The sequence below is a fragment of the Anoplopoma fimbria genome, chromosome 6 (genome assembly GCF_027596085.1).
Source record: "Anoplopoma fimbria isolate UVic2021 breed Golden Eagle Sablefish chromosome 6, Afim_UVic_2022, whole genome shotgun sequence".
In the NCBI taxonomy this organism is placed as follows: domain Eukaryota; kingdom Metazoa; phylum Chordata; class Actinopteri; order Perciformes; family Anoplopomatidae; genus Anoplopoma; species Anoplopoma fimbria.
This window is the reverse complement of record NC_072454.1, coordinates 9,540,646-9,555,612: the sequence shown is the minus strand read 5'-3', so window position 1 is coordinate 9,555,612 and position 14,967 is coordinate 9,540,646. Positions and strand designations below refer to the sequence as shown.

Genomic DNA, 14,967 nt, shown 5'->3' with positions numbered 1-14,967 from the left:
TAATAATTTGTTTATAGTCGCGAGATGCCTGCGAGCTACAAACTCGCGCAAAGTCATTTATACAAACGTGATGATCATTGCAGTATTCTCCGAAATGCCAGAGGGCGTAAAATTAAAATGTACTGTGAAGAAATCAATAAGTGTTACCAACAAAGCGCAATAGACTGTGAATTATCTTTAAACCCGAATTTGATATTCATGGACTACTTTATCACCTTTGTAGAAGTCCTGTAAAGAAAGGAGTCACATATTAAATGTGTTATAATCAAACTACAGCCAGCATAAGATGCTTTTATTTCAATCACCCTCTTCAAAATAAAATCTTGGCAGCTTGTCCACCATTATCAAGAATGCCAACTGTAATTTGGACGTCCTTTATGATGATCTTTTTATAGACAAGAGGTGTCTAGTTGAGAAACAACCAAATAATATCTTTTTTTTTACAACTTTGAAAAATCTGTGCTCTTTTTAGATCATGGCTAGAATCCTCTCTATACTGGACACATTTCCACCAATTATTGTTTCTCTTCACTGTGAGGTTTAACATGTAAAATGTATTATTGGAATTGAATCAATTGAACCTTAGACCTCATGCTGTGTCAACATGACAGGATTGCAACAGATGGCTAATTTGTTTTTCACCTAGACCTAAATAAAGTACTATAGTTACACTTCATCTTTTTGTCTGAAAAACACATCATAATCTACTTTATATTTTAGTAAAAATGCATGCAGTATCATTCAAAATAGCCTCACTGTTGAATCAATTGAACCTTAGACCTCATGCCCGTGACTGCCTCCTTCAGAATAATCTTTCAGTAATAAATCTATCATCAGCTGGTTGCTGTATTTGTATGAGTGTGTTGCCAGGACGTTGAACTCTGTGTACATATTTTCCATGTGTATATTTTTACACCAAGGGGGGGGAGGGGGAGTTTGGGGAGATCTCTTGGCCTCCGATCCGACTGCCGTATCAGGGCCATGCTCTACTCTCCGTTCTGCTCCCTGCTGTGCTTTCTTGGAAACGAGGCTGCCTTGTGTTGCCATGCCAGGCCCTTGAGACGACTCTCAGTGCTTTTCTGTCTCAGTGGCGTGTGCAAATGTTTGTGTTGTTTTCATGCGTGTCTATCGTCGGTCCTCGGTGCAGCTTCTCGTTCAAATTTGTGCCTCAGTAAATGCTCATCACAAAACATTTGTGTCTGAAAATGTCTTTTGAGTGGCTTTATGACTTTTTTTTCTTTTCTGCTTTGTAAAATTTGGATGTGTGGCTGTTTCGGGAAACAAATGTAATGTGATGTATCATAACAAGAAACTTCATTGCAAGACTTTCCAAATTCAATAGCTGTAGCAGAATTCAATAAGAGCAGCTTACTGGAGGTTTTATGTGACAAATGACACAAATCAGAGAGATTCCTCAAAGGAGAGGCAGAAATCTGACGGCAGTGATTGTTAGTCACCAACTTCCTCCTCTCCCTCTCTGAAGACATGGTTGAACCACACAGGAACCCGTCTGTATCCATTTATCTCTACCTGTCTTAATCACACACACAACACTCACTCACTAATGCAAGTTGATGAAACCTCTCTTACTCCTTCCTCCCCTTCTCCCCATTGTCTGTGTTGTCCAGATGGAGGAAGTAATAGCACGCATGCAGGACGAGAAAAATGGCATCCCCATCCGAACGGTGAAAAGTTTTCTAACCAAGATCCCCAGTGTTTTTTCAGGTAAGGCTTTTATCTCTCTGCGTTTGCTCTCTTCTCCTGTCTCCTCTTCCTCTCTTCCACTTTGCTCCCACCCACTAAGTACCCGACTAGTACTCTGTTCTGGCTAAACAAAACACTGAAAGTAGAGAGTTAGAGAGTTGTCCGTTTTTACATTTCACACCAGCAGTGCCAGAATGTCAAGAGGATCATATTGGATTTTCGAGTTGTGCAACCTTATACATAAGAATGATACTCCATAAGAGATTATTCAAGGTTAACACTACATTCAAAAGCTAAGAGGTGGGAGGCCATCATCAATGTCATGCACTATATACAGAAATATGAACTTGTAGTATTAAAACAACAGTATTACACAATCAAAATAAAGGCTTATACCGGTTAATAAAAGTTAGAGCTTAACAATGCAATGACATCACAATCTTATTTAGTATTAAGGATTTATAAATAATCCAATAATGTATGATTTTCCTATAAGTGCGAGTTTCTGAACTTTGACGTATTAACGTCTTACAACCAGTGACATGTCCCGGCCCTTTTCGGCATGGGAGGCTACGATGAGGTTGAATGGTTGGCAGTAAGCACCAACATATAAACACAGATAAATTGAAACAGCTAACTTTAGCTTCAGTGACGTCAGTGAAACAATGAGGAATGCTTTTGGGCACTTGGAGGGCAGCTGATGCACAGTTCTTTTTCTGTTGCTTGTTTCCTTTTTCTTGCCAAGTCTACTACACAGTGTTTATCTCTGTTCAAACAATCGGATGCTTTATTGATTAATCATTTTACATCTGGATAAGCAACATCAGCTCAGATCCATCTTTTTGTCCGATACTATACAATCAGTGCAGCTAGCTAACGGCTACACTGGCTTCATCTGTGTCAACATGACAGGATTGCAACAGATGGCTAATTTGTTTTTCACCTAGACCTAAATAAAGTACTATAGTTACACTTCATCTTTTTGTCTGAAAAACACATCATAATCTACTTTATATTTTAGTAAAAATGCATGCAGTATCATTCAAAATAGCCTCACTGTGGAGTGAGAGAGTGTAATGCTCAGACTTCACACACCCCCCACAAACCCACACGCACAGCCCAATGTATGTGCACGCTATTAATCAATTTCGAAGAACAGCATTGTTGGAGGTTTGCCATACACATCTCATTTAAGCTCTATCTTAGAAAGTGGGTCAACTTTGATAGTGTGAAAATAGCGTTGTATTAATAATGTTAATCCATGGAAAATCTCATCTGGTTATGGGGCACAAAAAAGCAAGGGGGGTGTCGTAAAGACAAAAACACAGACAGACAGACAGACAGACAGACAGACAGACAGATAACTTGATGGACAGAGAGACAGCCACGGGTCTGACTGCCTCACGGCATGAATCCCCTCATGTCTCCATCTCACACCTTCTTTTCCTGCCTTCTGTGGCTCTCGTCTCCTCAACATACTTTCACCTGTCAGCATGACGGGCAGTAATAATAGCTTGGAAAATATATATTTAGGCAAAGTGGCAAAGTCACATGTTGTGATGAGGTGTGAAAGTGCCTAGGGAGCAGAGGATGCAGTTATGTTTTTCTGAGATGTGAAAATTATTCAGTTACATTCTCAGAAGGAGAAGATGAATTGCAAAATGCCAACCACCATGGAAACATTTTCATGTTCAAACATGGAAAATGGCAGTGGTATACAAGTAATCTCTACACTATTACTCAAAATCAGATGTTTAAAAAAATAAAATACACATTTTGTGTCTTGCCTCGTCAGCGGATAGATTTTACATACTCCTCTCCTCTCTTCATAACCATATTCCACCCAGTTAACAGCTACATTTTTGTTAGTGACAGTCTGAAACGTCCGCTGTGATTCATTGCCTTATTAAATGAAACAATTGCAACCGCAATGTCGTTGCTGTGACTGAGTCAGACAAATTGTGTTGTTAGTGCACACAATGGCTGCTTCACTGTGCCATTGTAACTCTCTGGTCATTTATATTAATGGACTACATCCAAAGAGAGCTGGCTTGGAGAGGGTGTCAGAAAAGAAAATTTGGTAATGGATGGTCTATTACCCACCCACATGGTGCAAGGCGAGAGGAATCGGTATGCACTGTGATGATGAGGGGAGGTGGGTAGGGTTAAGAGAGTCGTTGTTTTTCCTTTCATTTGCATCTATATGCAAAAAAAGGTGTTTTCAGCACAAATAATATATTACACATCAGTGATTCCTATTAATGTGCTTTCTCTCATTTCAGGTTCTGAAATTGTACAGTGGATGATCAAGAATCTGGACATTGAAGATCAAGGTAAAAGGGCAGATGCTGAGCTGCAGGGGCTTGTGCGTAGGCAAAGATACTGCATGAGGTGAAAGGGACAGATGCAGGCTTACTTACACTCTCCGATGATATCATTATCTCCTATATCCTTTATGAATAAACATGCAGAAATCAGAGAAAAAAAGACTCTTTATAGCCTACTCCAGAACTTGCTGGTTTTTAATTTTCCTTCAGTTTCAAAGTAATCCAGTTTTAGATGCCTCAACATCCATGGTCACATTTAAAAGACGAACTGCTAAGAGCTAATTTGGCTTACTTTTAGTGGTGCCATTTTGTTAAAATGTAAAAAAATATAGGCTTAAAACAGAGCTCAAATTATAGCCCAGCTAAGTAGCTAACCGTCTCCACGGCAACAATATACTTCCTGTTTACATCCCCAGAATATCCTCGAGGGGTGGTTCAGACTTTGAACCCTATCTTTTTTATATCTAATTATCGGCTAATGTTGATCTGAAGAGAGATTGCAGTTGTTAATGCTGTATAAGTCAAAGCTTCCTGGTGGTTCGCAGGGCAACCACAAGACATACATGCATACATATATAGTATATATAAGTTCAAAGCTTTGCATTTTTTTATTCCAGGGTGATAAAGTAAGGCTAGACAGTCTTGAGTTAAATTGTCAGATCATTGCTTGAGCCTCTCATTGCACATAGATTGACTCAAAAGTGGGAAGGTTGAACTAAATGTGAAAAATTAAAAACAGGTTGCTTGCTTGCATTCAATATGGTGATAAATAATTAAGTATTTATAGTTCAGGCAGCTTCTAGTTGTGATACACAGCTGACTCATCAACTCACAATTCCTCTGGGTGTTTTTTTCTTTTGTATGCAAGGACCCGCCTGTCTTTTCCTACATTTGTCAATTGTGCGTTTATATCAGAAAGGTCAGAAAGGCGTGCTCTAATTTATGTTTATGTGTGTGATTTATAAGGGCACAAGGCAGCAGTTGGATCATGATATAACATCGCTGCATTGTTTGAGAGCAGTTGAACCTTCGAGAGCATACAGATTGTTCCTGTGCTTTAGTTTAGTCTCTTTTTGTCTTTTCATTTACCTCGAGACACTTGTTCGAGTAAAACACAGTTTCAGTTATTTGAATTTGAGAGATTATGCTTTAGCCCATGCCTCTGACAGCACTGTGATTATTATGTATCTGTAGCGCTGCACCTTTAAATACCAAAACAAAAACAAAAGAAGTGAACCATCAAAAACAAAACAGCCTGACAAATCACTGCTGCCTAATGTGCTAAACTGGACAAAGAATGTACATTTTTTTTACACTGTTTACTGAGGCCATGTTATTCCCTGAAGCAGAATTACTTTTATTGTGTTACATTTTGTGTATCAAGATGGTCAGAAACTTTTTAAATTACATTTTATAACAGCGAAGGGTCTGAAAACGTGTGGGAACAAGCAGATGTTCTCTGTCCTTTAACACTGTTTTTTCTTTTTATTTAAATCAGTGCATTTTTCTTGAAAACAGAAACAAAACAAGCTGTCAATTGCCTTGCGGTGGTGAACAGAGTGTTGTGCAAAACTAAGTGACTTCAGCACAGAACAACTCCTGGCAAAGTGAAATGCAATTAATTTGGCTCACAGCACGATAGCAGCATGTTTATTATGTAAAGGCAGATTAGTTTATATATCAAAGTAGACTGGGGATTGGGGTTCTAAATAATTTTTTCTAAATAAATGCCACAGATAATATATGGACACATTCCAAATTAACTCATTATCATCTTATTTTGCAATCTTTGCAGTCTCCAATTCTATTTGATTAACCGATGCAAATTCCTGCCTCTAAAGCTCCTAAAAAAAAAAAGATGTCTTATGGGGCATTTTAGAAGATGGTTTTGCACGTGTACGTGCACTCTTTGCCATGATACTTTCATTACAATTTAGGCCATTACAAATCATTATGTTGCATTGTTTTTCTAAAGCCAATTGGTTTATCTGGCATGGGAACTATTGGAATTAAGTGCTTACCACGTTAAGGGTGGCCCAGACTTGTTTCATTAGCATGCATTACTGTGCTGTTCAGACAGCTCACGAAGGGATTGGAAACATTGAGAAGCAGAATGTGAATGAGGAGCCACAGGTTGACGAGATCTACAACCTTAAGCGGACACGGTAGTCATACATTATTTTAGTTGTACATCAGGGATCTCAAAATTGACAAAGGGCCTGCTCTTCTGAAAAAAGTACAAGGTTTTCAACAAATTGAATTCAAACCAGTGTGACTTACTCTTTCTAGTGATATTCATCCCTGATGCAGCACGTCAATAAATCCAATTTTTTACAAATTTAAAAAATACTTTCAATACTCAAACTACAGATGTTTTCTGCAGTTTATTTATCCAGTAATTGTGTTACCCAAACATCTGTGGTACAGATCAAACAGGAACTGCTCGCAGTTAATTCAGCATGACTCTCCAGGGTGCATATTCACCAATATGTAAATATAAAGCTTAAAAAAACACGGCTCAGTGTAGCTGACAGCTAACTCAATCCCTTCAGGGGTATCAATAAGATCATGTTATTATTCAAATAGATTCTATACTGGAAAATGTTAAAATCTCAGGAACTGCAGATTTGAACCCAAATGCATAGGAACTGATGAGGAAGCAGCAGGAAGAGCTCACTGATATATGGAAGAAATTAAAAAGGGTGAGAGTTCGAGAAGCAGGCAGGAAACTAAAATCCAAAAAACAACCAGAACACTAAACACTGCAGAGAACTAAATACTACGAACAATGGCTGGAATTTAAGATACAAAGAACAATGGCAATCAGGCAAAAAGAGAAGGTAGCACAAAGACTAAATACCGGTGATAACGGGGGAACAGGTCACAGCAGGGCTAATGCCATATATTGTATAGTTGTGAAATCACAACCAAACTGAAATCCTGACGGCTTGTTAAGGGGCCGCTGTCGGCGAGTGTGTACCTATGTGTTATTAAGAGGGTGAGTTGCATATGAAAGAGCACCTAATCCGCTCAGCGGAACACCAGGGAACGGTAAAATGATCTCTGAGGCAGGACGTCAGCGTGTCGAGGGTACATAATGTTCTGTATAATGGTCCTGGATTTCTGCACCATGCTTCTTTAAACCTACTCCTCATCAAACTCGAGAGTCACGCTTGTATTTTTTCAGTCAGACCATCCTTCTGTACACTGCTACCCTGGCATATAAAATATTATAACTTCCTTAAAAAAGAAAATCACTGATTTACAAAACAGTGTCTGTGTTATTTTACCAGTCTCCCTAATAATTCAGTTGCATATTTTTATGAATCCTAAGCAAGTATTCAAATTCTTTGCCAACATAAAAGTACCAATACAACAATAAAAAAAAGTGAGCCCTAGTTAAAGCATTAAAAAAAAAAATCTGAGTTCTGATCTACAAATGTTTCATTATATTTTGGACTTTTTCTGGATTTTTGCTTTTATTGAAAAAGAAAACAATTATTTAAACGGAGCCATCTAAGAAGTTAAAAGATCAAATCATGCTTTTGTGGAACTGCTAACAACTCACAAACATCTGACATACAGTTTTTTGTAAAGGATAACAAGCAATAATTGTTGTGAGCCACTGGTTAAATCTTAAAGTAGCAAGTAGAGTATTTTATAAGTTTATGATCTTTTCAATTGTAAAATCTGGACCCGCAAAGTACGTAAAACTATAAAAAATATTTTCCTGTGAAATGCAGTGGAGTTAAGATATATTGGTACTTGAGTTCTTAATGATTAAAACAAAGATGCTTTGTCATCTCAACACCTCACAACAGTGCATTCTATATAGTGAAAACAATAATAATGGAAATATAACTTCTGTTGTCTTTAGATAACGCTCAGCTGGAAGAATACTCCCACAGTCCACTTGGCAGGGCTCCAAACTGCTGGGTGTTTGGCACAGAGCTGGTAATATGATGAAATCAAAGGGTGTTTTCCTCCCAGACTCCGAAGCTGGCCTGTCTTGACAACTTGACTAATTCCACTCCAAGGTTTTAGTCAGCTATAAAGCTTATAGAAAAAAAACTGCAATATGTTAAATGGAAGCCAGAAGCACCCTTGCTACCAGGGATTGGTCTTTATAGACTCTTAAGCAACAACAAAACAATCTTTATCTTGTATTTATCCCAAGGACCCGCAATCACATTAATCTGATTCTGCATGTTCAGACTTGTTCTTTTCGGCCCATCACACTGTGTATTTTATCAGAGGTGGACAGTAAATGTACTGTCACTTAAAAGCAATGTTACTCAAAGTGCTTGTGTTAAAAAAGATATTGAGTAAAGGTAAAATATAGTACTGCATTACATTTTTAGGGAGGGTGAGATATGATACTACTGTTGAATTAAAGAGTAAGATAAATTGTATTAAGTATCAATTTATACATACAACATCAGCAACAATACCTCTTTTACCAAACAAACAGAAGCACTCTGCATCAGTTGCATACAACTGATTGTTATTTCTGAATGTACAACTGCTTTTCTCAGTGTAGCCTCACAAGAAATAACCAGAAAAGAGACAAAATTCTGACAATTCAACAAGAATTATCGACAATGAAATTTCTTTTAAAAACCAACAATAGAATAAACATCACCAAAGCAGACACCATGGACGTGTTAGCAATAGTAATAGTAAATGTTAACTAGGCCCAGCCAGAGATGTCCCTACTGTTCAGGTCACAAACATTTTGGGTTTGTCACTTAACATGCTTGCCAGGTGATGCATTAACTCAGTCATTGATTCAGAAAGATGCATTTTGATTTTCTTCCTATGCCGAATAATACAATAATGCTAATTAACCGTGCCCCAGCTGTGATTCTTAATTTGTTAGTGTTGAGTTGGCCCCGCCCAATTACCTAGCATTATCGGGTTGTCACCTTTCTGGACGTGGAGCTCTGCCCTTGTGATAAATAGTAGGCTTCTAAAGTAAAAGAAAAAAATATTTTTTAAATAGTCAGCAAGGAAGTTACAGCAGTGAATGTATATCATTACCTCCAACCCTGCTTTCTTTGCGCTGAAAGAAATTAAATCTTTGTTCTGGATACTGAATTAGCACATGCTGCTCAGCTTGATCTAATTTTCTGTATCTGCTTTTTAACTTGTGCTTGATGATACTCTAAATGTGAAATACCAGCAGGCTATGCAGTGTCAGGATTGCTTTGGGGATTTAGAGAAATCAGTTAATGTGTGTGGGGATGACATTCAACATTCATCCCTCAAACGGCATCAGAAAAAACCTCAGCTTCACTTCAACAAAAGCAGATAGACTGAGCAAACCGGTAGCACACAAAATGAGAGCAGATCAACCCAGTGGTTGAAGAAAAGGAGACAGCAAGTTCCAACTTCCCTGTTCCCAGATGGCATCTTCAATACTTTGCTGACTTTCATCTGACAATCATCCCATCTGAGAAAACAATCCATAAAATAAATATTCTGAATGACTAAAAAGATATGAGGCGGATGACGTACACAAGCCTATTCCCTGTAGCTCCTAGACATAGAAGACTATATTTTTCTTCTGACTTAATAACACCAAAATATGAAATACAATAAATTATATATCTATATGTATCTTTTCATGTGGGATATTATTGCTGTAAGAAACAGTGCAGTGGATAAGGAGGAAGGGGTGTGTTTATAAGTAAATAGGTTTAAATAACTTATGAGTCATCATTTATTAATAAATGTGGCCTAGGCGCACACACACACACACACACACACACACACACACACACACACACACACACACACACACACACACACACACACACACACACACACACACACACACACACACACACACACACACACACAATGACTCACATGCATACACACACAGACTCACATGAATTCACATCAGCATCCTGACCTCTCAAGCTGTCACCTCTGTGCTAAAGAGAAAGCCAATCTATATTTATCTCACACACACATCCCATTGCGTGTGGATATATGGATGTGTGTGTGTGTGTGTGAGAGAGCGAGATAGCACAGATGTGAATATTTTATGCATGCATACAGTAAGCTCCTGTTTAAGCATTCATAACTCTGCCTATTTAGACTATGTCAAGCATTTCAACCTTTATATCTGTTAGCTTATTAATATGTTAAGATCACAGCTTACTGCCCAGACTCCCCCAGGCTTTACACCAAACTTTCAATAATCATGGTGGTATAGTAGACAGGAATACTATTGAATGAATCAAAATTTAAACAAACTGTTTCCTATACGGTTCATAATGACCACAAAGAGCCAGTTTCCCAGAGAATTGTCGACACATTATTCTAAACATGAATAATAGACGAAGTGAAGGGGTTACAGGTCGAGAACAGCAGGGAGTAACTGGTGGCAGATGAGACACACAGTTGATGATGATGACACGATTTCATTATCTGATGGTTTTAAATCAGGGAGAGTCAACCATGTGCTGTGGAGCGCCGGAGGGGAAGCAGGTTTTCACTCCAACCAAGCACAACACCAGGTGATTTGACTGATGAGTTCCGCCTCTCCGGCTGATAGTGGGCTAATCAGCGGGACCTCCTGCTGTGCTGTTTGGTTGGATCGGAGACCTGCATATCCTGTCAAAGCAGTGTCAGACTCTAATTTACGGTTTTTATTCCAATTTAACAGAGCATATCCTTTTTTTTGTCTTTACTTCCTCTGTGCTCATGTTCTTTGACCTTGTTCTTATTTTATCTGCCTTGTGTGGTTTTGTTTCTTTTTGTAAATGCTATAATAAGGTTCATTACTATTAAATTGTTATTGTCAGAGCAGCAGCTCCGAATTAAGATCCTCGTTTTTATTCTGATCATGTTGTCAACAATGAATTTCTACCTGGAGATGAAGGGTGAATAAAGTTAATTAGATTGTGTGACCCCAAAAACAGAATGCCGACTCTGTGATGAGGAACTATTGATTGCAGGATAATCAGATAATCTTCTTCTAATGATCTTTTAATGCCTCAGTATAAACTGAATAAATAGCTTTTAAAGATGATAGATTCATTAAAAGTAGGGCCTTATCACCCTGATTCTTAAGTTTGACGTGTTGGAAAAACATGCTTATCCTTTTTCTGGTGGAGAGTTAGTTGATAAGATGGATACGACTCTCATATCAACTTCTTAAATTGAAGGGAGGAGCCGGTTAGACACATTTCTTAGAGAGGTTTCCTCCTGAAATGTTCCTTCAGAGCACAGAATAGCAATGATATCTGCAGGAAAGATGACAGTGTTGTTGATCTAAACTTTTTAACACAATCCCAAAACATGCTTGTACTAAATGGATAGATATGATTTTTTTAATGTACAGTAAATTAAAGTAAAGTTGTAAGTGCTGGTGTACAATATAAATGGGTAAACTGACTCAAAGAACAAGAGTACATCAAGTTGTAAATTGACTTTATTTCTGTGTTTTCTCCCAGTGGAAGCTCTTCACCTAGGAACTCTGATGGCTGCACATGGTTACTTCTTCCCCATCTCAGACCACGTCCTCACTCTCAAAGATGATGGCACTTTCTATAGGTTTCAGGTAAGAATAATAATAGTAATGCTCTGATTCTTATTTGTTTTTAAACAATCTTATCACATCTGTGGATCTCTAGAAATCAATGGCAATTTTTAAAAAATGACCTAAGAAGAGGAAACACTTCACATAGTTAAATTTGTTTTCATGCTATATCATGTGTTATCTCATCATATGAACTATAGGGAACATGTTTGCTTATGTATGACAGACAGTTTATGTTTTAAATCAAAGAGTCCAGATGATATACTGACCGGTTTGTAGGAGATTTCTAAGACTGATAAATTGTTATTTGTTCCATGTTAACTAGCTCTCCTCCTACCGACCAACATATAATGAAATATGTTGTCAATAAAATATGTTTTCCAAAAGGGGGAATCATTGCAACCACGAGAGGTCCTTGAGCTCACACACACACACACACACACACACACACACACACACACACACACACACACACACACACACACACACACACACACACACACACACACACACACACACACACACACACACACACACACACACTAATGAATACATACCCTCCTGGCAGAGACAATAAAGAATACAAATATGTACTGACATTCCAAAACTCCTTCCTTGCTGTAAAGTACAAAACTCACTTTACACATGACAAATTTCCAACTCTAATAGCTGCAGTCATGATAAATCTTTTAAAGTGCCTCTGTGTGACATGCTGGAGTCAAAACGGTGATTAGAAAATGCTGTGCCTCATAATTCTTACAGGTCCATGAGTAAAGAAGAAGAAAAAACACATCACTCTGAATCTTAATAGTGGGATTGTCAGTTTAGTGATTTAGCATCCGGTTAGCTCCCCCAAGTGTGCAGCTCAGAACTAACCAATGTAAATTAAATGCCTGAGGTTGTCTGTGTTGGTAGCAGGCTTTAAATAGCTCTTTACATGTAATCGGTTTTCATCTGAAGCCAGGCCAGTCCATACAGTGCCTCCACGGAAGGTCAGCATTCAGGTCGGTGTCTGCTCCATGTGCTCGCTAAAAATGAGTTTATGGGCTTAAGACGTTATGCAGAGCCCATTATTCAACAAAATATTTTATTTTGACAGATGCAGGGCTGTGACTGCGTGCCCACCTCGCATGATGGTGTTCACTTTTGATCAAAACACCATGTGGTTAGCTGTACACTGTCAAAGATCTAAGGTTTCTTTTGGTTTTTGTTACTTAATGACCTGTTTCTCACTTCAGACTCCATACTTTTGGCCATCAAACTGCTGGGAACCAGAAAACACAGACTATGGTGAGAGAGCCGCTCTGTTATAGTCTTATTCCTACTTTGTGCAATGTTCAGTACTGCAGAGAATCAAATGATGCAGCTGTTTGTGTAGTGCATTTGTCCAGCAGTTGTGTTATTACTGCTGGTGTTACCAAAAAGTCAAAAGATGAAACACAAACTGCAGTATCAAAATGGTAGGAAGAAACATTAAATCACATTTCGTTTTTTATGCTTGGCCCACAGTTAGAAACAGTTATAGTGTAGTTGGCATGCAATGACTATTTCTATTTCCTCAGTCATTCTCTCTGACTGATACAGACTGATTACAGTGAAGGAAACCAGGGATGTGTTTGTGTGCGTGCACCCGTTGTGCACATTTAGCTGAAGGTTTTAATACTGATACGGGAGAGAGCTCTTCATTGTTTACAGACGAGTGGAGATAAACATTTCATAATGCCAAAAAAGGTTGGAGCGCATAGCCGCAGCTTTGCAGGTCTTTCTTTTTTTTTTTGAGTTGTGGGAGAGGAAAAGGGGCTAATGCTCACTGTGGGAATAATCCTGTGAGTGTTAGGGGAAGTTAGAGTGTCTCAGATGTAGCAACTGATTCACATGAATAATGCACCTTAATGAAAACAGTGTAATGGCATAATGAACCTTTCACATAATGGTCAGTTAACGAAGGGATGAAGAGATGATGATATTACGGGAAGACATCAAAAGTCAGGCGCACACACACAGAAACACACGCGCACGCACAAACAACACACACTGTGACAGACGGTCAGACACCATGCACAGCCAATGACCTTTGTGATTTGCAGGCCAGTTTTAATGTGCAGTTGAGAGGATTAAATGAGTAAACGGTTTTTAACTTAAGGCTGTTAAAAACCTCCCTGTATCACCCATCTCTCTGTCTCTCTCCGTCTCCCAGCTGTTTACCTCTGCAAAAGAACAATGCAAAATAAAGCACGTCTGGAGCTTGCAGACTATGAAGCGGTAAGTGAGAGAGGTCTTTTAAAGTCAGCACTCTCCTCTTCACATATCACTTCTGCATTCAGCTCCCAGGCTTTATCTCTTGCCTTTTTGTTCATACTGACACTGAGAACATTTGTTTTTTTCTGTGTTCCACTACATCATTTGTAACCTTTTCTTTCACCAAAGCTATTAAATGAATCACCGGGTTAGTTATATTAAGGTTTTTTTGTAGCAGGGATCATTAAAGATGGTATCCAGCCATGCACTGTACACATCATGCACAGTAAATATAATCAGTCCAGATCCCTCAAAAGCCTTTTTTCCCTCTCAATTGTTCTTTGTTTCACTTGCAGGAGAGCTTAGCAAGGCTACAGAGAGCTTTCGCCAGGAAATGGGAGTTCATTTTTATGCAAGCAGAAGCACAAGCGAAGTAGGTTTCTATAAGAACCACAAACGCATTGAGTGAGTCCTCTTACACCCTCATTCTGACATGATTGAATTTCGAGGTTTACTACAACTTCCCTTTAATTACCAGCCTACAACTTCACAGATGAGCTGCACATTAAACATGTGATGGAGTAAAGGCATCATATGTGTGTTGGAATGAGCTACCTGCTCTGTAAAAATGGTTCTGATCTCCTTTTTCTGTTCCTCAGAGTGGATAAGAAAAGAGACAAAATTGAGAGGAAAATTCTCGACAGTCAGGAAAGAGCATTCTGGGACGTGCACAGACCAGTGGTGAGTGAAATTGCTGATTTTGTCGTCATCGTCACCTTTGCTGTGCTACCAATATAATTGCAGACATTATCAATATCATCTGAAATGTTTCTGCAGAAGAGAACGATATTGAAAAGATAATTTCACACTGATCGATCTCCACCACACACACAGAATGACATATTGTAGATATAATATATTATTTACGCTCTCTGGGTTATTTTAATCCATTCAACACCTGCATCAAGCTGTGCGAGAAAGTAATATTGGTTTGAAAATGTTACGCAGTTCATGTTTTTTATACATGAGCTCTACATGAATAGAGCAAAGAGGTGAACACACTGTAAATCCTCCGTCGTCTATTCCTCAGCCATACAAATGAAATGTCACATCAATAACTGTCACAACACATCAGCCTCACTGCTG

General features: G+C 38.5%; 1 protein-coding gene across 1 annotated transcript in view; it reads left to right on the top strand.

Moving 5' to 3' along the window:
* The window catches only part of rgs7a (regulator of G protein signaling 7a), a 50,424-nt gene that overhangs the window by 30,263 nt on the left and 5,194 nt on the right, over positions 1–14,967 (top strand). Inside the window, exons 2-8 of the mRNA XM_054599820.1 lie at positions 1,629–1,725; positions 3,987–4,037; positions 11,498–11,604; positions 12,822–12,873; positions 13,781–13,845; positions 14,178–14,254; positions 14,481–14,562. Of these exons, the coding sequence (XP_054455795.1) occupies positions 1,629–1,725; positions 3,987–4,037; positions 11,498–11,604; positions 12,822–12,873; positions 13,781–13,845; positions 14,178–14,254; positions 14,481–14,562 (531 nt within the window). The remainder of the gene's footprint in view (positions 1–1,628; positions 1,726–3,986; positions 4,038–11,497; positions 11,605–12,821; positions 12,874–13,780; positions 13,846–14,177; positions 14,255–14,480; positions 14,563–14,967) is intronic.